Below are 22,507 nucleotides of genomic sequence, written 5' to 3'. Positions count from 1 at the left end.
GCCGTATTCCGCCCGAATTAAATTCTGCGAATCTTTGGCACGCGATACGGCGAACGAACGGCTTAGGATAGTGGCGCAAGAATGAACACAACGTTCAAGAGCGATAGAATAGTCAATACTTTGCATGATCATGTTGTGAACGCGAAGAAATATTTTACACGTCTCAAGGACAAAGTAGATCGAGAATATCCAGTCGCAATCGTCGACTCAACCCAGCACCCCGCTCGGGACGAAGTCTAAGAGCATATTTTACTATCGTACGATCGCGCCATATGTTATATTTTATTCTTAATGTTATTGTCTTCATTGGTATTACATGTACGTGTATTATCTGTTAGAGTATAGAAGAACTTTATAAATATTGTACTCCCTATTCTGTTACGAATAAAAATTAAAACCGCACGTCACAAGCCTCCTCCTCGCCTGACCAACGATTTTAATGATATATCATTGTCACGTTGATTGCCACTACGGCCATACACGGAATATACAATATATCCTCTAAAAATTTACTTTTATCGTGACGCGATTGTTCAAATTAAATTCCATCAATATTCCTAGAATAGCGTTAATTCCCAAACGTTCTCTACAATTATGTTGTAATTTGACACTGAAAAAATAATCAACTTTTGATAGTAAAAAATAATCACTTTGCAGTCAGGCTAATAAAATCACATTGATTTTGTAGGATTTTTCAAGGTTCTGCAATCAACGTGTCGAAAACGTTTTCTACCCATCGTTATGCGCAAACTATCTTCTTCTCGCAATAATAAAAGATACAAAATGAATTACAAGATAAATGTATCAGCGACGAACGTGATAAACAATTGATTTATTCTCTAGACTGGTCCACGTTGCCAGCATACTTCTCCATGGACTGCAGATGAATCAGAAACGCGTCATCCTTGGTGCCCAAAGAAACGAACAACCATGCGAGCACCGCGAGAATGTCTTTCGACATCGACATCCTCTGCCAGCTGTTCAAATTATCCAAAACACTCTGAACATCCGTCACCTACGAGAAAAATCAATAAACTCGTTGCAGGTGTCGGAAGTGTTCGAGACACTCACGTTATCCCAAATACTGAAGTTCGAAGTGTAATAGTGAGCCGAGGCTAGCAGATTGTCGGTCCTGGAGCAAACTTGATGAAGACAGAAGACGACCAGGTACAATGGCACGGCGATCACGGTTTTGCTGTAGTCTACGTAGATCTCTCGCAGGTGATCGACGTCGAGCCGTGCCAAATCGAATCTGGCAGAAGTACCGAAACTTGGATAATCTCATCTTAAGAGACGCGATATTGCCTCCCTACAGTCGCATGACTGATGGGCCTAAATTGGGGATTACAATGGCTCGGTGCTTTCATCTTGCTATCGACCATAAGCATATTAATTTTGGGATTTCGACGGAATTACAGGATCCACGCGCTTGTAGAGAGGAAATAGTATTCGTAGTATTCGTGACATCGTAGATCGTACTTATCGAGAGTCGAGACGATGCAGAGGATTATCAGAAAGGAGAAGATGTTAGTATAAATCTCGCAGATCCTCGAATGCTCCTCAACGAACTCCATGGTCGCGTCGAAGCACACTTGCAGCTGAAAAATTGAATCTAATTGATTGTGAATGTTGTTTGAGGGGCTTTCCGTGTCGTAGACTTGCCATTATAAAGTGCATGAGTGCCATGCCACCCAGGAGACCTTGAAACACGTGGCCCGCGCTCTTCCAAAGCTGTTGAACCGCGATAGCAACGCTAATCGGCGGCGAATCTCGTTTCTCTTCATTGTCCCCAGCTGGTTCGAGCTTCTGCCCTGACCGAGAGTCTCTCGACCTAATTTTCAGGGCGCTGAAACCGCCCCGGTGCTGAACGTAGATCTTATCCGTGGTCAGTTCCGGAAGCGGCAGCTGGTGCTCGTATTTCGTGCGCGCGTTCTCTTGGCTCCTCTTCAAGATCTCGGTAATTGGCAACTCGTCCTCCCCTGAGCGACAAAATCCGTGTTGTGTACCTCGATTTATTGCGTTAAGCAATTCTCTCTAATCTACAGCCATTGTATTTTATGAACAACAACCTGGGATAATTCGTACAGAATTGATTATGTTGCCAAGAACTTTTGTCCGCTTTTACTAGCTTGCTTTGGTAGACGAAGACTCTGTTAGGATACTGAAAATGTGTTTTGCTCGGGAAAGTATATTATGTCAGTGCAAAAGTTCGTGTCCGATTCTTCGTTGGGTTTTAATACGAAATCGCTTTTGTATCAAAGTCTTAAATATTGAGGGGGAAGAACAGTGTGTACTTTTATTAGGCAATTAATTACATCATTCGTTTGCACAGTTGGGAATGAGATACATAGTCCTGATGTCACCAATATGGCGACTTGGCGACGGTTGTAAAGTAGTATACAATTACAGGGCTAGAATATTAGGAAAGACAATTTGAAATGTTTAAAAAATTCATTGCAACGTCAACAAAAACTGTTTGTACCTTTTCTTTGCTTCTACAAGTTAATCTTGGGCTACCTTCAATCCAGGCCATAATTATAAAATCAGGACTGTGCAGGCTAATGCTAGACATGTACTAATCCTGTCTGTACATTTTACAATTATCATATTTTACAAGTGATAGTCTATTACAGTCTACTACACCTCACAAAAAGTTAATTCCAACAGGAGCCCTATACAAAGCTTCTATAAATCATCCTCAGACTTCCCTCAATCCAGGACATAATAATAAAAAGCAGATCTATTCAGTAACCCTATATGCCATCATTTACCTTCATGCTTCCTCTTCAAGCGATCCCCATCGTCTTCAGCATAGCGTTTACTGGAGGAAGTCGACACTTTCTGCCCCTCTTCAGGAGAGGGTTCCGGGCTCCTGTCTCTTTTCTGTCTCTTCCTCGACTCGTGTCTTCCCTTGCGCCTCTGAGGAACCCTCTCCCGATCATCCTGACGCCCCAACGTCCCCTTAGCTCGCACCAGGGAGCCTTTGCGTCCTCTAGATTTTCCCGATTCCTCATCAGACTCCTCTTGCGTCTCTTCGCCGACGTCTCGCTGAATTCGCAAGGACCTGTTGATCTCCTCCGAGTCCGACCACCTGTTCCTCAAAGGTGTGCTTGTGTTCTTCACGTACGTAGGTTCTTCGATAGGCGTCGAGGATCCTGAACTGGTTTTTCTTGCACGCGAAACGGTGCTCCATCGTCGCGAATCTCTTTCTGACAATCGACTCATCTAACAGTTTCCCCGATCGCGAAAAATCGTTCGATTCTATCCACACCGCGATTAGGCCAGCTCATATCTGACACCCTACTCGAGGAACGCGAGGCTCTGACGCTGCTACCCTCGTAAATAGCCGGAAACCGACCATGGCAACCGTTTGTTGTTCGCGATGGGAAAGAATCGATAATCCTAGGCAACCTGACGGACTCGTAAATCGATGCCTCTTGGGTTTCACAGCCGCTTTGTTGGCCGATACCGTTGCTGCAAAGGCACTCGTCTTGCAAAGCCTCTTATGGATTAATGGACGACCTGACACCTCGATGCTCGCTAATCGAGCGATACCGTTTATCTTGCGATTTCTTTGAAAGCTCAAAGGGTTCGGTATATAAATTGATTTTAGAATGTGACTAAAGATGTTATTATTTAAATGGAACGCAGAAACGAGTTGACACTGGTATTACAAGACACGTGACTCGCACCTACTCGCTTTATTTTTTTCCTCAACCTGTCTAAACACATTCCCTGTTTTCATATAAATAAAATTATACAGAAACGCGTCGCACGCCGTGATTATTATTACACAGTATTTACAGCAGTACTCGTACCTCCTCCGTATACCCGTACGAAGGCGGGTTTACAAGATCTCCAGATCGCAGTGTCGTATCTCCGGATGCTTCTTCTATAATTGTAGAATTAAAATTGTAATTGCTGAAGAATGAGCTGATAAAATAATTTATTAATACCTTCAGTTTGAGCTCCATTCTGTCTATCTCGCCGCCAACCATGTCGACAATTCCCTCACCGTTCTTCAACATGAACGTTTCCAATTCGTCGATGTTCTTCATGGCTTTCACTTCCTGAAAGTGCAAAAGTCAGGAACCTAGATTCTTTAAATTATTACAGCTTTCCCTCCGTAACGTCGCGCGACTCAAAAGACGCTCCGAAGCAATTTAATCTCGGTCTTTGTTAACTGAGCTAGAGTAAAATGGTGGAGATAGACAGAAGATTATTATAGGCTCTGCCCAAAACCGCGACGCGACGTAAGGAAAGCAACTTTCTGTAAGCATTTCGCCTACCTTCAGCATCGCAGCCAAGTCGTTTTTGTCCAGATACGATCTGGTCAATTCCCTTCCGTCGAAATCGATTTCTGCCTTGTATCGAACTAAGTTATTGCCCATGTCGATACCTTTAACATCATAAATAGCTCGGACCTAATATACGCTCAATTAATAGAGGAACATCATTGTCCGAGGTGACAGTAACATAAATAGGGGAACATTACCATGATGTCCGACTCCAATTCGGTATTAATCTTGTCGAGATCGTCGTGGGATATGCTCCTGCCGATTAGGGCTGCAGTGTTCGTGTTAATTATAAAAGCTGCCACACCACCAAGCAGGAAACCGCCCAAGATGGACCCAGTAGCGTCGTACATGGGATTTCCGGTGTAGGAAGTCAGACTCATACAAATTGCTGCAGTGGTAATACCGACGACCTGTTGAGAAATCATTAAAATAATCTAAATGCTGTAGGGGTGATCCTCAAACTTTGTTGATTCACAGAAACCTTGAGACAAATTAACCATTTTCAATTTTTAGCTCTTCAAGTTTTATCTTCAACAATTCTTTCAAATTTTGACTTTGACTCGGGAGGCTCGAGGGTTCCGAGAAATACCGTTTGAAGATTATTATTGACGATTACTTTGCATAATTATTAAATATTTACGGATGCAAAGTCCTCCAGAAGAACAACATTCACGGAAGGATCTTGCCCCGCCAATACATATTCTTTGAATGTTCGTTGTTTCTCTTCCGCTCCTTTTTTTATCGATTGGATAGCAACCAACAATGTTGCTCCTTCGGATACTAAAGAACCGGCTAGCACACAGTAGGCCCAATAAAACGGCTCCACCGGCATAGGATTGAAAAGACCATGGATCCCATGGTAAAAGGAAAGACCAGCACCCACACAGAAAATACCAACGCCGGATATCAGAGAGGAAACGTACTTCATATTTGTGTAGCCATATGGATGGTCCGGATTAGGAGTCTGAAACATTTTTAATGATGCAATGAATGTGCAATGATGCAACGCAAATATGGAGAACGTTATTTTAATGTACAGTAACTCCAATCTATCAGGTTCTTAAAAATTGTATATAATAAAGGTTTAGATTGCACGAAGTTAAGGAATATTGTGGAGACTCACCTGTACCGATTTGTGAATACCATAAGCTAATATTAATTGGTTGCAAGTATCCGCGGCGGAGTGCACGCACTCCGCGAACATGCTGTGCGAACCAGTAAATACCCAAGCGCATAGTTTACATATAAAATTGCACGCGTTGCTGGGGAAGAAAGGATTCGATTATTCAAGCAGGCAGGTGACATCAGGATCGATCGAAAAGGCGAGGCTTACATCACGATCGCAGTTAGAACTACTTTGCCCGATCTCCCGAAAAGTCCTTCCTGTTCTTGGATAAACTCAGTCTTGCTACCCATTTCTCGCCTGTAATCTCTCAGTCTCCGTTTCACAGTAAATACATCTAGGACGAAAAGCAGGCAGCAATGTTTATACCAAAGAATATATCAAGCAGACATTTATACCGTATTAACAAACGCGGGACAATAAACCCTGCAAGATGGAGAGACATCTTACAACAACAAAGATTATTCTATGTCAAATTGTTTTTTACAGATTCCAACAAGAGACATTATGAAATGTTACTTTTAATTTGGCATAACAGACGAAAAGACAATAAACCTTACTTTGCTGATAGGCTTTCTGTTCAAGCTCTTTCTTAAGAAGCTCCTTTATCAAGGCCTCTCTCGATCCCCAAACTTCCAAAGCTCTGAAAGTAAAACTCGCTGAACATTATCGGAGGAGATTGTAGATTTCAAGTGATCCTTTAACTTACTTGGCTTCGACATCTTTTCTCCAATACACAGTGATCGGTGGTTCAAATTCGTAAGGTGATCTTCTCTTGGTCTTTGGCAGATTTTCTAGGTCGGACGGCTTTAATAAAAAATCAGACATAGCTCTTACTGGTGTAATAAAATTACGTTCTAGGGACGATGTACCTCTTTCCACTTTTTTCTTCTTGGCTAAAAATTAGAGATACTTCAGCGCAAAGAATGCAACAGCTTAAAGAAATAAATTAACAGACTTGTGAGAAACCCATGACAAAAATAAAAAATAAAACCTTTCTTTGCTGCAGCTATTTCTGTACCTTCCGCCGTGACATCCTGCGGCTTCTCCTTCTTAATTTGATCATCGCTCGTGGAAACAGGTTCCACGCTTAGTTTTCTCTCCTTTAATTGACCTAAATTTTCCTCTTTTAGCTCAATTATCCTCTGCGCCGGCTGCTCTGGTTTTTGAACCGTGGTGCCGGATTCGTCTTTCTGTGTTTTTGTGAAAACGGAAATCGACCTGGACATTGGAATGAGAATCCATCTCTGGTCATTCGCCTGTCCCCCTTTTCTTGAACCAAGAGAGTTGGTTACAATCTGTATGCATCTTGTGCTGTGATTGCATGTTATCGAGGTGCTAGCGCATCTTTTCACGTATCCTACTTGAAAAATGTACAGACAGTCGTTATTGTAGCGACCAATGTTGTGGATGAGCCTCAGTATCTTCGAAGACCGTCGCAACATTGTTCCAAAGCTCGAGCCCTGGCCAGGCACACCTTTCCGAGAACTACCTAACCTATCTAAAAGTAAATAACGGTTACTTTGCCGCAACGCGAAGAATGTTTCTACTTACAGATTAACTTTCGATCTAATTCGTTTTGTCCGTATGTGAACACGAAGTCATCGAACGTTGCTTCATTTCGTGAATAACACGCAGGTCGAACGGGAAACCGTTTCGTAGGAATTCTTTACCTCGTTCACGAGTTCAATTGAGGATTCATAAGGTCGAACGCATCGTGAACAATTGTTCGATAAGAAACGCAAGCTTCGTATACAATTCCACTGGAAATAAGTAGTCCGGTAGGCCTTGTTTGAACTGTCAAAAATGCCGATCTACTCCTGCCTGAGAGCGGAGAGATTACTGAAGCATCAATAGCCGTCGGTAAAAACATTGTTGCATGTTGTATGTTCAGGAACACCGTACATCGCTTTTATATAAAAGGAAAGCGTGACGACACGTAGACTACAATCGTGTATTATTTATGTCAATGTCATTACCCCAATTAGAATAACTTATCACATAATTCATTAGCATTCCAACGAGCCCGTTAAATTGGTTTAGAAGTTAGTCTACGGAATTTGTTAAATTTCGCAGTGAGAAATAATATTGTATTTTTAGCTTGATTATGACAGCTGTATAAACTATAATTTCGTAGGAATTTGTTTAAATACTGCAGAGTAATTAAAAAAATAATTCTATTAGGTGCAGTCAATTTTGTATAGCGGCGCAAATGATTTTTGCCGAGTTAGTCATAAAATTCAATGTAAATTCCGCCATGAATTATCTGCTTCAGAAAATCTGAAAATAGCGCCATTCGATGCAGCGTTAAAATGCTCAAACTGATAGCCAAATGTTATCGACAGAGCAACTCAGACCACAGATTAAGATCTTATCGCCAGAAAGGAAATGTATCGCCACTGGCACCAACGAGATATTTAGAAAGACTGCCAGACCGATACGGTAGAATGTGACACAAAAATGGGAAGGGCCCATGGCTAGAGCCCCGCGGACGTGAGACAGAGAAAAATACGTTGTGGTGATTGGTCTACTCTTATTCCTCGTCCGTGGCTAAATATCATTCTCTATCACGTTACATTTCAAATTTTGCCACGTTTTCTAGCATTTACATTTTTTGCTTGCAGACTTTCGTTTTTCCGCTATGAAGGAACCGTAACACTGTATGTATATAGGATACCGAGGTCATTCGATTCAAGGACACAAATATCAAAAGGTACTAATCAAAGTTTTATCTTTGATCAATTTTGTGGTAATGAAAACACTTTCCAATAGATTGTATTGGAGAGGGATTGTACTCGACTATATATAGGGAAACATTAGTGCAATGATACATTACAAAATAAAATTACAGAGTTTTGTAAATTAATATACATTTGTCTCCTTTTTATCACCTGAAACATTTTTCTTTTTCAGAAGTCAATAAAACCGGTCTTTCACCATACATTTTACCTTTGCCTTTCTAAATATATAAAAAATACGGGAAAAATGTGCATGTACAAATAGACATCAGCTGTTATAAATGTGTATGTATACTATCACAAATTGGTCCATTCGTGTAATTGACGTTTTTTTTTACATCATTATTGCTTTGAACACGGAATACTCTTCACTTAGCTTATCTTATTTTACAGGCTATTTAAGTCTATCTCTTTGCACTTCAGATTGTCTATCGTATTATATTTTGATTTTTCTGCGATCGTTATTACACCATACAGACTTGTGGAAAACTGCTTGTAATCGTCCATCAGTTTATAAACTTGATTGCTTATGTCTACACATTGAAGTCCAGCCTCAACAGTTTTCTGCATTTCGTTTACGCTGTCTTCAGAAATTGGATAGTTCTCCAAAATTTCTAATTCTTCCTTCAGTGTTGCATTTAAAATGGTGGCCTGAAACGCGCGCATAATATTAAATTTAGCAGGTAGTTAGATTTTAGACAAATTTTCTTGTTTATATAAATACATACTCTTTTTGCCCTTTGCTGCAAATCCTCTAGCTCGTCCTTTATGTTTTTAAATTCTGTGTCTGTGTACTGTCTCCTCTGACATTTGTCCTCTTCTAGCAAAACATTGCTTGGTACAGCAACGAATTTATTTGCGATATTCTAAACATTACGAGGAATATGAGGAAATGTACAGGAGTTTCTTACTTTGACCGAACTAATTACCTCGATATTTTTCAAATGCAACAAAGCCTCCTTACAATAAGCTCTCTCTAACTGCTTCTTATTCTTTTTAAGTATCTTTATATTCTCGTTATCTAGTTTATAAGTTTCCTCTATAGATTTGCACAGTTTCGCAGTGGTGCTGCAGATCCTTTTTGCGATAATATCTTGCACTACAAAACAGAAAGAATAGTCCATTTTCACAAACCGAAAATATAACAAAACTACAATACAACGTTGGTGAACAGCTTTATTCAAATAATTCAATATAGATACAAACAAAAATCGTACAAAGGAGCGTACAACAAAAACGGTTTAACGGTGTCGCCAGAATACATTGCTTATGTTATGAACGTTCGAATATTTGGATAAATCGACTACAAAAGGAAACGAAAGATGCAAACGAAACTCACTCGACGTGTATACATTTCGATACAAGGTCAACTTTTATTTGCTTCAATTTGTAGCGTGAGAGGAGAAGAGAAAAAAGAAGAAAAATAAAAGGGAGAGAGAGAGAGAGAGAGAGAGAGAGAGAGAGAGAGAGAGAGAGAGAGAGAGAGAGAGAGAGAGAGAAAGAGAAAGAGAGAGAGAAAGAGAGACAGAGAAGAAGAAGCGTTAGCCTTTGTGATTAACTTTGTACGCGATGGGCCGGTGAAAGTATTCCAAGCAATGGACGAGTGTGACTCTAGTCATGATCGAATCCACATGATACCAGAGTGCACCCGTCCAACGACCGGAATCTATTGTTTGGACCGATCGGAAATGCCGTACAATCTGAAAAGCATTCTCTCGAACGGAAAATGAAAAATCGGCGGCGGCCTTACTGGTTGCGAACACGGCTCTTGAATGAAAGCCAAACAGCTGCATTTCGTATTCTTCCCGTTTGCGTTTCCTCGATTCCGTCGACGCCATAATCGTTGAACCTGCCCCGAATACACGCGAACCGCGAGAAGCGTTTCGAACGAGCACTGGATTGATCGTTATACTTGATCGAAGCAACCTCGTTCCCTCCGATGATCACACCTTGACGTCCGTTGACAAATGAACATGGCGTCTATCTGCCTGCGTACGACAGCGTCCTTTGTCCCTTCGCGTTCGCTAACGCATCCGGATTTCCTCACGAGACCCGTCGCCGTTTCAAAATTGACCAATCACCGGCCAGGATACGCCACTGAAAGTCCGTTACTCGAGTTACACCGGAAAATGCTTAGGCTTCTTCTTATTTCTATTTTTCTGTGTCAGTTAATGCGATAAGTATTATCGCAACAATATTTATTGATAATGAGCTGTAAAGTTTCTTTTTCTGGGCACTTAGTCTTCCGTATTTTAGGTGATCAGGTAAATTTGCCGCCTAGAGGGTTCGCGAGTTTGCCCAGAGATGGCGCGGTTATCGCCATTTTGAAGACGGTACGGAACTGTACAATATATTCTTGATTTCAATGGTAACAAAAATAAGCAGATCATTTAGTTAATTTTGTTTAGGGAAATTTAAATTGTTTAGTGAAATATAAATTTGTATAATAAGAGTCTGGTTATGTTAAAAATCAATTAAGACTTTGTCAATTTGTACAGATTTTCAATTTTAAAAAATGAAGTACCGAATTTGGCGGACTAAAATAAAAATTGAATGCTCAGATTTTCCGTATAAAATCATTTTCATTCACGGTTTAGTGAACAAATTAAATTTCAGAGATCCGCGCTACGCACGCAGAGTTCTATCTGTCACAAATTGCAACATTGTAAAGAGGAGATACGACTTTGTCCACGAATTATGCTCCTGAATGAGTTACTTCATTGCAAGTGTACATTATGTGATGTTTCACAGGGGCTAAGAGATAACTGTGGGATATAAAGTAAGGGCTTTGTTTATTATCAGACGGGAAGGAAGGGAAATGAAGGACCCCGTTCACCTGGCGGATATAAAATTTAAATGTTGTTTGATATGGGTTATCAAAAGCCTACGATGTACATACTTCCTTCATACATTGTACACTTAATTCTTTACTGCAAGTGAAATTTGAAAATGACTTTAACAGTCTGAATAAATTTTTTAGAAATTCAGTAAGCACGACATTTTATCTGTAAAATAATCATGCTTTCAAACAGAATCGTACTTGTAACGTAATTCTGAATATTCCATTTCTATTGCATATCGTGATATTCAAAATAATAATGCAACAACATCAAAATCGATAATACAATTACCTATCCTAGATAGGATAAGTAATGGTCACCTTCGTTTACAATCATTTTCATTGATTTCCATTCATAGGCTACCTAAAACTTTTATCCGACCTAGGGTAAAGGGCCCAATTACTGTGCCTATATTAATTATACTTATTTTTGAAGTATAGTAAAGTAACGATTTTTAATATTCATTGTGGTTCAAAAATAACTATAATTAATGTAGGCACAGTAATTGGTACCCCCACAGTAAATGGGCCCCATATCCTACATTTTGTAAAAGATAAGACCAGGTAAACAGGTCAAAACGATAATTCCAGGTATCTCATTCTGTTCACAAGGATATATATTTTCATAAATATGGAATACTAGTGACATCACCGGAATTTTTTGTACTAATGTGACTCATGCGGTTGATAACTCATGCAATTTAACCGCCAACTATTTTTACGTTTGATGCTTTCTATTTTCGCGTAAAGCGTTTTTCCGAGTAAATTAATCATGTTGTATGAGAGATCTCCTAAATTTATAAATGACAGATCTTTCTCCGGATTGTGTAAACTCTTGCGAAAGCGACTATCCGTGTGATAAACGCTGAAATCACAATATGGTAATCTAGAGTGCACAGGAACTTTTTTCTTGTGCTGTGGTAGATATAGGTTTCCAGTTTCCAAGTATATTCGGTTGCAATTAGATCATAGTCAGTGACTAACAATACATCAACGTAGCATACATTTTGGTAAGGGATGTTCAGGAAATGGATGAATTTTAGCTGAAAATTTTTGTGTGCATTCTCTAGTAAGTACCTACACATTAATTACAGTAAAAAATAATTAAATTCATGTGCAATGCTAATTTGAAAAAAATTCTTGAAAAGGTAGGGTAAGGGACCCAATTACTGTGGGGGTACCAATTGCTGTGTATTAATGCTACTTATTTCTACAGCATAATGAGTATTACAAAAGAGATATTAAAATTTTTGCATTCAAATCAGTTAATACATATGTTAGAATCTTTTTTAATATTCATTATGCTTTAAAAATAAATATAATTAATATAGGCACAGTAATTGGTACCCCCACAGATATTAAGTCCCTTACCTTGCTTGTTTTCAGTTTTCCAGAACAGTCACTCGAAATTCTTTATAATTAAATTACTGTTAAATTGTTACGTAAACAGTGATTTTCGGAATCGTTACGAGTCTAGCTTACATCTAGTGATACTGATGTATAAAGTTGGGTCACAAATGGCTTGTTCTTTTTTCACCTAACCGAGTTGAAACCCGGACCTAACGCAAACCTGCCGCGGTCTGGAGTTAATCAGAGCCGACGATTGATACCCGATCGTTTTCTTTTGAATCGGCATGGCGGAAAAGGTATGCAAAGAAGCGAATGCACTCTTCTCCATTCGTCTTGGACACAATGACGAAGTGAATGGGCGAATCGAAAGGGGAGTTCAACGAAAGCGGCTTGTGAATGCTTGGTTCTCGCGCTTGCACGCGTCGTCCCCAGGCTCATACTTCATTCGCTTAGAATTCTGCGCGCCCATGTAAATTCGTCATTTGTTACACGGTCATGGTTTTGTCCGGCCGGTCACATAAATCCACGTGTAATCGGAAGTCTTCGGAGTTGTTGCTTGCCTCGCGTTCTTCGAAGGACGATAAGTTATTAAGCAAATCCTACGCGTTGACATTGAGCATGATTCCTACTCGCTGGAATGCTGATTGCGGATATACGCACGGACTGGGCTATCCCTGAATCGACAGGGGAGGACTTTTTACGCTATCAGGATAAGAAACATTAAAGAGACAATTTCTTCCTGGCATGGGATACTAACGAAACCCATTGTGCCTCGTTCAGATCTTTTCTGATTAATCGAGTTTTGGTAAATTTGTTTATATTGGTCGTATGTAAGACAACGTAGAATACTGTCGCAATTTGTCGACAACACCTGTAAGAAGTGTATATCAATAATGTAAGGGACCCAATTACTGTGAGGGCACCAATTACTCTGCCTACATTAATTATACTCATTTTTAAAGCACCATGAATATTAAAACAGAGATATTAAATTTTTTCATTAAAATCAATTAATATATATGTTATATATCACATTTTTTAATGTTCATTATGCTTTAACAATAAGTATAATTAATATAGGCACAGTAATTGGGTCCCTTACCCTAAATATTAATAATCCCTTTTTATTTAGTTGTTTTATAATTATTTATTAAATTCTCCTGATTCTTAACAAGACTCAACAAATCTTGTACTTCGTTCTGTTGTTTAGAGAGAAAAAGCTAATTCTTAAAGGATTACACGAGCTCCTCTAGTGGTCCCAATATTTCATGCTTCTCTAGCATAAGCAAAGAAAATTGTCTGTATAATCATTTCAAGAATTTGAAAATAATACATCGTTACTCTTAAATCATTTCTTGTCATAAATGCATAAAATCCGCAGTCTATATAGTATATACATATTTCTTATAAAGTACATTAGCGTTTACTAATTTAGCCAATAGATAACGTCCTTCAAGTTATCAAAAAAGGCGCCTCTAAGCTCAAAGTTTAAACTCAATTTTCATTTGTGTCTGGTTCTATATTTTGAAGATTAGTTTGTGTTAAAAGCTTGGACCTGGCGCAGTCGACTTTTAACGGTACGAATCAGTATTTATGGTAGGAGGGAATGATCTACTTTCCGTGATTTTACAGTGATCTCATTGGGAAGGAAAATTGTCGTAATTTTGAAAGTTTGGTCCTGGTGCGAGTGTCCTGTGACATAGAATCGGTATAGAAGTGCGGGCGCGTGTCATGTTCGGCGCGCATTGCGCAGCCGGTTGGCGCAGGTCCCCGTAAAAAGCCGGGGGCGCGATTCCGCTGTTCGGATACCGCGCGCGTTCCTTCTCTCAGTTTGTATTCGGTATCCACCTCGTATCGGTGGATACGTTCGGTTCTTTATTCAGTTCGACGACCATCGCCGTGAAAAAACCGTCCTTCGTGCGCCGCACACGCGTTCCCCTGGTCGAATTAATCGAGTTAATCAAGGCGTCGCTAGTGCCAATTCTGTGCGATTTGTTTTGACAGTGGTTTTCAACGACAAAACAGTATGTTGTCGATGCGATTTGTTGCCCTGCTGGTAGTGCTCCTCGCCGCACAAGGTACGTTTCATTTGAATACAAAAGATCACTTAAACGTAAGCGACTTGTTGAATGGCTTTTGTTTCGATTAACTTCGACGGAGACTTGTTGCGTTCCGTCGATCGACAGTCTTGATTATTGACAGCCCTCTCTTTCTCTGACAGACTTCTTGACAGACGTGAGTTTTGTCAGCGATTTAAGGGTTAGGAGTTGTTTTTGAATTTTATTGCTATAGTGTTGGGGGTGAATTGTTCGCGGTGCTCGTTTTGTTTGATTACCTAACCTATGCAACAGTGACATCGTTTAATATCATTCGATTGAATTCCAGATATTAACAACTTGTTGAATCGTATCGATTATAAAGACGATTAGAAAGTTTTTCAATCCGAGTGACACAGTTTATCGCATGTGTACTCGTTGAAACTGTGTTGGCCGATTTAATTGATGGATTTTCTGATATTGCAACCATTTCGATTAATTGAGCTCGAGTGAGACCGGTCATTAAATTTTATCAATGGTAATTCGCGTCGAATAGACGTTCATTCGAAGTGGCATAATCTACTGAATTTACTCTGATAAATATGCGTTCCGTCGCACTTTCATAATAGAAACAAAAAGAACTATAGGGTAAGGGACACAACTACTGTGCCTATATTAATTATACTTATTTTTAAAGCATCATGAATATTAAAAAAGATGTATATATATATATATATATATATGGTTTAAAAATAAGTATAATTAATGTAGGCACAGTAATTGGGTCCCTATATTTACTTAAAAGTCTGAAAAGTTTACGTCTACTTCGAAACGGTGCAACTAAAACAATCGAGATATCGAATGTTTCGATTAATCGAACTCGGAACGATTTTCTATCGATCGCAAAGAATATCGCTTTTTTAAAATTGAATTAACGTAGGGCAAGATGTGACGAGAATTGTGGCACAAAAACTTGAATAATTCGGAAACTAACCATTTCCGGACCTATGTTTACATAAATTTTTTTTCTTCTCTAAGCATTACGAATCTATTCTTAAAGTTTTGCCCACCATTTACGGTGCACCTTGTAAATACGCATATTAACTGATTTTAATGAAAAAATTTAATATCTCTTTTTCAATACTCATTTTGCTTTAAAAATAAGTATAATTAATATAGGCACAGTAATTGGTTCCCTTAGCCCAGTCCATTAACCGTAGTGGCTGGTACGGATGGTTATTAGGGGATCTAATTAGCAAAAGATATATTAAATCGAACGCGCTCAATGGATCGACGATCGTGCTGAGAAAGTTTAAAGCCGCAAGGATCTCTCGAATCGAGTTGCGAACGATAATTTCGCATGCATCACGGATAACTAACAGTTACCTCACCGTCCGCTCCGTATAAGCGACTGCAACAATAGTTACCATTGTGGGCAGTTGCATCGTCAAGCAGAACTGGTAATCGTTGTTGCGGAAGGAACAATTACTCGGTCTTAAAAACGCTTAATTACTCTTCCTCGTACGGTGAACCGACGCGAACCGTCTCGATAAAGTTGCAATTGCGGCCGACTCTAATTGCTGCCACAGAACTCGAGTTCTTCGCGTTGAACATTTCTCCAGTTCGAGAAATGTCTTTTTCCGACGGACATTAGTACAGTAGAGTTCCGATTATCCGGCTCTTGATTAACCGGCACGTTCGTCCCGATTATCGGCATAACTTCACCTTGGCAACCCGGAAATTGTTAACCTTTTTCTATATAATCCTGTACATCTTGACGAGAAAATGCCAAAAATCGAAATTTTAAGGCGAGGAATTCACTGGATCAAAAGTTATGCGTGTTTAAAGTTGTCCTATAAGGTTTTTTTATATTAAAATATTTTAATTATTGTTCGATGATAGCTTGTACCAGAATAAAGTGTAGTCGCTCAACTTTAAACACGCATAACTTTTGAGCCAGTGAATTCCTCGCCTGAAAACTTCGATATTTGGCATTCTCGCGTCAAGATGTACAGGATTATATAATTAAAAGTTAAAAATTTCTGGGTTGCCAAGGTGAAGTTTTACCTTAATACAACTGAAAAAATGTATGGTCACATGCGTGCAGCAGTGACACGGACACCAAACAGTTGACGGACAAACTGACGAATCAACAGATTCGTTTCTTCAATATACATAAAATATGAAATTCGATGCAAGTATTGATGTATTATATTATTAGATCTTTGGCCGGAGACTGACTAGACATTATAGGCCATTGGGTTAACGCAATAATGTGCAATATTTATATTTATGGTGCAGCATGCGTTGTAACACGAAGCTTGTTAACGCCCATGATTCATACATCATGTATTATTCTCATTGATTTATGATGCGAGATGTACAACGACAATAGAAGCGTTTGTTACAGCGTAATTGAACGCAACGTTAATGGGACAAATTTTCTAAAATATGTACTATTTGATATTATTATAAGCGAGAATGTATTCATTCGGATGCATTTGATCGATGGATGTTCACAATAATTGTTAATTGTAATTCTTGATTGGTTGATTGAAGAGCGACCGTGAAAAGGGAAGACGTTCATTCAAGCAATTTTTTCTGCCGACCACACGGGCTCGTTGATTCTTTGTACTTCAATTTCGCTTATTGGTTACTCACCACGCGGTCCAATTTAGTTCATCGTTTATGCAGCCGCATAGCATTGAAGTCGCTTTCTCGGTGCAACGAGAGGAAGGAACAATTGGTAGCGCCTACATTCCACCTCTAATAAGACATTTGTTCTAATACTAACCGTGTCTCACACACGCGCGTTCGAACATCCTTGATTATTACTGATATTACGTAGATAAATAACGAATTCCAGGCAGATAGCGCGTGGCGTGTTTTGAACCTCTTGATCGATAGGAAATCGGAGCTTGATCCATTTCCACCTCGGCTATCGAAAAGAATAGTTCGCAACGATACATCACGTTGCCACTTCTGTTATTTATCTCCAAGAATGTTCCTCGTGAAACATACTATAAAATCGTTATTCTAGACTGTAAAATTGAAAGAATACTTCCTGTTCATCTTTCTCTGTTAGAATACATCACTGGACTGCAGATTTTATGTAAAATAAAAATTACAATGTACAGGAGTCAAACAGGAAGTTCTTCCTTCTTTTGGTGATTCTGATAAGCTAGGATTAATACATTGAAGCTCTTAAATTCTTATAATTCACTTTAAATTGCACCTACTCGTTTCCAAATGCATAAAATACACAGTCTGCACATAACTATGGATGCTTTAAATATATATATCAACAGCAACAGCAATTTCAACCGTGAATCAATAAGTCTCGGTTACATAATCTAATAATGTCGTTTGGGATTATTGGAACGGTTTTTAAACTTTCTTTTGATACAGCAGAATTATTGAAGATCCTATTAACCCTCCGTCTGCAACTCGTTTATGTGCGGGGTGAAATTTCACTCATCAATTTCTCTCATTTTAATATTTTTTACCTATTGACGCTTTAAACATTCGACGTTACAACGATTATAAAATAGGGGCTTGAATACGCATTCCAGAATTTTTTTAGAAAACCCGGAACAGTAAACTAAATGAATCGTGAACATAAACAGTGAACTAAATTAATCGTGAACGTGAGGATCTCGTTGCTAAGAAATATGTTCCTCCCCACCCACGGTGAAGCTAATCATGTCTAGTAATGAACTAGAAGCGAAACTATTGTTAGACCGGGTTAAACCAGGATCTGTCCGGTGTGTGTCTGCGACGTTTGGCACACTCCACTGCATCGTTCGCGGGAGCAACGTAAACTATGCGGCCCGCGCATAAACTCGATTTCTCGCGCGTTCGCCGCGTAGAACGCATGCCGATCGAGCGTTAAACGCGCACGGTTAAGTATGCACCGGAATGTAGTTTACTGGGAATGTTAATGAAACAATTAAACAGCGCGCCCGGCGCGGTGCATGGAACGGAACGATCATTCAGGGACGAGCGGGATGAGAGAACAACCGTAGCGACGATGTTGACGCTTCGGTGCGAACCCGTCCATGCAAATCTACAAAGACAAATTGAATGCAAAAATTATGGAACACGTTGTAGCTGTACGACTGGTTCGTTGACTATTCTGAGTTTTAAAGAAATCTAAAAAGAATTCTGGAATACGTATTGTGAAGTCCCTATTTTACAATCGTTGCAACACCAAATGTTTAACCCTCGGGGACATTTTTGACCCACGCCGATATTACACTACAGTTTCCTTTCGATACAAGGCGATGGCTCGGGACCGGCTTCCGTCGTATGTCGAATGAAGAAGAAGAAGAGGGGATATCGATTTTCTTATTTCGAAATAAAAAGCGTCGTCTTATATCGGAATAAAATTGTGCATATTGACGGTCGCTCGAGCTTATTCACACCGGTATCGCGACGGGACAGGAATGATTCCGGCATAGCATACGGAGGGTTAAAGCGTCAATGCTAACGGATAAATATTGCGAAGAAAGAGATGCAAGAGTGAAGAGTCGCAGTCGGAGGGCTCTAATGCTTTCTTATGTTTCACGAATTTGTAGATGCCTATCCGCAGCGTAGTAATTACGTATTGTTTAGCATAAGTCTGGAGGATCTGGATCCTCGGCGAGAGATCCATTTCTTGCTCGGCTGGTCCAGCTGTTGGCAAATTCCATTGAGAAGAGGGCACGCACAGGGCGAGGGGAGGCAAGGAGGGAGATGCGGGAGAGAAGAGTAGAGAAGACGGGAGCGGAGAGGAGAGGAGTGGGGAGAGAAGAGGTCTCGTATCGCGAAGCAAGCTGGTTCACAAAGAACCGGTGGCAGTAGTTGGCGGAGACTGCTGAATGGCCCGAAAATAAGATAAACGAAAGCAACCTGGAGACCCAGGTGGGGGTAGATGGCAGGGACGCCAGGTGAACAGAGAGAGGTTTTCAGGTAGGATGACCGGGTGCAGATGGTTTTGTGGGATGAGGATGAAACGGCGGCTGATGGTGCCCCGTGTCCAGCATGGCATTCACAGATTTTTGGTAACTGGCCGGCCGACCGGACCGTCTGGCCCCCCTCTCGGGCTCCCATTCGAGGATGTTCCATTTTTCCCGTAATAATAGGAGCGGCTTCTTCTCATCTCTAATGCCCCGGACACCGGCTACAACTCGTTTTCTTCGTACGTGACGGAGATCCGAAGCAGAAACCCCGTAGGCATCCTGCCCCTCTCTCTCTCTCTCTTTCTCTCTGTCTGTACAACTCTACGCGATCCCACGAATCCCGGATAGAAAAACGGTATTACTGTAACGAGAACGTTGTCTTCTTTTGCTCCCATTGGACCATCTTTCTTGGATTTTTCGTTCCACGAACGTGGAGTCCACGTCTAACCAGCTTAGACGATTCTTTGATAATGTCAATGGTGCTTGAGATAACTGACGATAACAGTGCGGCTTGATAGCGGACGCTACCTGGTAACGCAGTTTTGGTAGTTGAGTGTTACCATTTGTAGAGTTTTTGGAAATCAAGATGATACTGGTTTGGAGATTGTCTTATGAATAGTCTTTGGATCTTGTTGGGTACGCTGTTCGTTAACACTAAACCTACCGACATTTCTCGTATATCAAAATGATCGGTCCTTAAAAAAAGCTATTCTTAATACATTAAACGTAGATAATAGTGAATTTGTTGCTGAATGAATTAACGATGAAATGACGATACAAATATATTTTCATACAATTTCAATTATATAAAAAATACTGCGATGCTCTCTCCTCGATTTACAAAATTGTACTGTGACGTCCAACTTTGCGGTTTGGATGCATTTACCGTGAAACAGTATTATCAACCAGGCAAGTGCGTAACTTGATAGCGTCTCATTCAATGAGGCGGTTCATTTATTTTGAGTTGGTCATGCCACATTGGGAATAGCCTTTCTTTTATACTGATTGTTTGATTTTGATTAGAATATATGTCTAAATATACTTTGGGGCGGGGGGTGTGGAAAATGAACATACACTGTGCAAACATATCATTTACATTTGTCTAATTGACAATTATAATAAATGGAATGAACCAGTAAAACAAAAGCAATTGCTTCACGCGATAAGGCGTTGAAAACTGAAAATATAAGTGGAAACGCCTAATAAAAGTCGTGTATTTATTAAACGCCGGTTGGAAACCACCAATATCGTAAAACACACATAATTTCGGTAATTCAAATGACTGGCCAGGATCTACGTTTAGTAGTCATTCAAGTAATTTCTTGCACCATTGGGCGTGCGCTATCCGCCCAGTAAATTCTAGAGAGTTTTCTTTCGAAACCTGGTTAGAATCAGCCGTTTAACGTTCCATTGAAAGCGAAACGATTCTTTATTGCTAATTGCAATCGATATAACGAAGATCGTAAAGGAGAAGCGATTGCCTAACAGATAAAGCTATTTCAGTTGCCGGTCGGGCAAAATTGAACTCGGCAGGATACCTTCTGGATTATGAAATTGTGCTTGTCGAATGATTCAACGTGTGCGTATACGCGTGCAGGTGTGTACACATACGTATATACGCATAAGCATGCTCGAAGGAATTCGAGAATTACAAAACGTGTCGCGTACAATCAGGAAGACGACGAACGGGGACTTCATCAAATTGCCATAACACACGTCAATTAGAAAATTTACATTTTGTTTTCAAGCGGAGGGAAACAATTCAAGGACAATTAACTGTCGACGTGGAGATTTTACGTTAAATTTCTTAAGACGGCAATAATTTAGTCGTATTTGTCGCTGATTACGTTCTAATGATGACGTTCATAAGACCGTGAGTCTTTTATCCTCTTTTTTTAAGGATAAAAAAAAAGAAATTGCAACAAAATGATTGGAAAAATTTGTTTCGTTGATTGGGAAACAAAAATTGCATCGATTTTTCTCAACTTTTGCAAGCAGGATCCTTTCGACGATTTTTTCGCACAGATCCATTAAAATTCTTGCGTATCAATTTTGTTTTATGTATTTCTAAACCTACTTTTTTGATGAATCTAATGTAACCAGCTGACAATTAAAATTGCGAAGAAATTGACTCCTGGATCAAAGTGGACCCAAATCTTGCTATACAAGGATTAATATACACATAGTTACCCCTTCTTGTATTGTACAAACTCGCAAATATACATGAAAATTTGCAATGCAGTTGAAATATTCCATCGAGCAGAACGTTGCCCCTTTTAAACTGTAAACAATTACTCTGTAACAGGAAAATAAAAAATTCTCTGAACATTATGCAGTGCATTATAATTTTAAATAACGGTATGCACACAATTATCGTGACTTGCATTTTACAAATTCACAGAACTCATAAATGCTCGCCGTTCAATATTCTATCAAGCAGAACGTTGCCTCTTTTAAAACATAAATAATATATTGTGATAGGAAAATAAGAAACTTTGTGAACATTACAGAATGAATTAAATTACGATATGCGTAAAATAAGCGTGACTTTTTTTTATCTGAAGAGAGACAAAATACGGACTTTTTTCGCTGTGGAGAGGAAAATTATGGCGGTCTAGCTTGTTAAATATTTGCAACACGTTCGATATCGCGACGGAAACGGCCAGTCGCAAAAGTTTTCCTTTCACGCCAGTCGGCTAGGAGTAAAAAATAGGAGATATGGTATTAAGTTTGCGCACTTTGAATGTCAGAGCAGATACGAATGGTAAATATGTGGAACAACTGCATCGGAATCGGCACATTACCTCTGGGCGCTGTCGCGCATAATTACGAGCTGCGATGACTAATTTTTCTACACCCGTGCGCCGATACTGGACTCGAAAATAGTTTTGCGTTGCTCGTACAATCCATTTCAGTTGGCCGGTTGTTCTTCTCATTACGTATTCGTCTTGATAACTGAAAACTGCGGGTTTTTGCATTTATGTTAGGAATGAGTGAGCAAAATTTAAAGGACAACCGATTTACTCTTCTCAATTTATTCAAATTTATAACTTCACTGCGGCTTTTATGCAAAATCGTTTGAAAGAATTGCAAGAAGCAGAAGTCGTATTAAAATTTCTTCTTTCCTTTAACGATCTTAATAAATCAAAAATTATATTCCGACGTCCTTAGACTGTTTTAAAT

The 22,507-nt window shown here is 39.6% G+C and overlaps 4 protein-coding genes across 7 annotated transcripts in view; 1 reads left to right on the top strand and 3 right to left on the bottom strand.

The window, feature by feature from the left end:
- Positions 1-261: 261 nt before the first annotated feature.
- Positions 262-3,548, bottom strand: LOC143352509 (uncharacterized). The gene is made up of 5 exons (XM_076785040.1): positions 2,772-3,548; positions 1,663-1,979; positions 1,480-1,598; positions 1,072-1,252; positions 262-1,015 (listed from the first exon to the last, which is right to left on the bottom strand). Exons 1-5 carry the CDS (start codon positions 3,223-3,225, stop codon positions 833-835), a joined length of 1,254 nt encoding a protein of 417 aa, XP_076641155.1. The 5' UTR covers positions 3,226-3,548; the 3' UTR covers positions 262-832.
- A 122-nt stretch (positions 3,549-3,670) lies between these two features.
- On the bottom strand, positions 3,671-7,517 carry Znt49b (solute carrier family 30 member 9). Of its 3 annotated transcripts, none has more exons than XM_076785038.1 (11): positions 7,095-7,517; positions 6,416-6,922; positions 6,131-6,317; positions 5,982-6,064; positions 5,632-5,758; positions 5,422-5,560; positions 4,939-5,262; positions 4,496-4,708; positions 4,290-4,424; positions 3,957-4,070; positions 3,671-3,892 (listed from the first exon to the last, which is right to left on the bottom strand). In XM_076785038.1, exons 2-11 carry the CDS (start codon positions 6,864-6,866, stop codon positions 3,848-3,850), a joined length of 1,818 nt encoding a protein of 605 aa, XP_076641153.1. In that variant the 5' UTR covers positions 6,867-6,922; positions 7,095-7,517; the 3' UTR covers positions 3,671-3,847. The 3 variants fall into 3 exon arrangements, with proteins under 3 accessions (XP_076641153.1, XP_076641152.1, XP_076641154.1); XM_076785037.1 differs by having other exon boundaries at positions 6,976-7,516; XM_076785039.1 differs by having other exon boundaries at positions 6,443-6,922; positions 6,976-7,515.
- Positions 7,518-8,427: 910 nt separating this feature from the next.
- On the bottom strand, positions 8,428-10,158 carry LOC143352243 (uncharacterized). The gene is made up of 4 exons (XM_076784573.1): positions 9,910-10,158; positions 9,089-9,258; positions 8,888-9,025; positions 8,428-8,810 (listed from the first exon to the last, which is right to left on the bottom strand). The coding sequence occupies exons 1-4, from the start codon at positions 9,995-9,997 to the stop codon at positions 8,547-8,549; spliced, it is 660 nt and encodes a 219-aa protein (XP_076640688.1). The 5' UTR covers positions 9,998-10,158; the 3' UTR covers positions 8,428-8,546.
- A 4,011-nt stretch (positions 10,159-14,169) lies between these two features.
- LOC143352507 (neurotrimin) overlaps positions 14,170-22,507 on the top strand; it is a 120,993-nt gene continuing 112,655 nt past the window's right edge. For both annotated transcript variants that reach the window (XM_076785036.1, XM_076785035.1), the window contains exon 1: positions 14,170-14,426. In XM_076785036.1, coding sequence (XP_076641151.1) covers positions 14,375-14,426 — 52 coding nt within the window. In that variant the 5' untranslated portion in view covers positions 14,170-14,374. The remainder of the gene's footprint in view (positions 14,427-22,507) is intronic.

The sequence above is a fragment of the Halictus rubicundus genome, chromosome 3 (genome assembly GCF_050948215.1).
Source record: "Halictus rubicundus isolate RS-2024b chromosome 3, iyHalRubi1_principal, whole genome shotgun sequence".
Lineage (NCBI taxonomy): Eukaryota > Metazoa > Arthropoda > Insecta > Hymenoptera > Halictidae > Halictus > Halictus rubicundus.
Note: the sequence above shows the minus strand (reverse complement) of the source record. Positions and strands in the feature narration are given on the sequence as shown.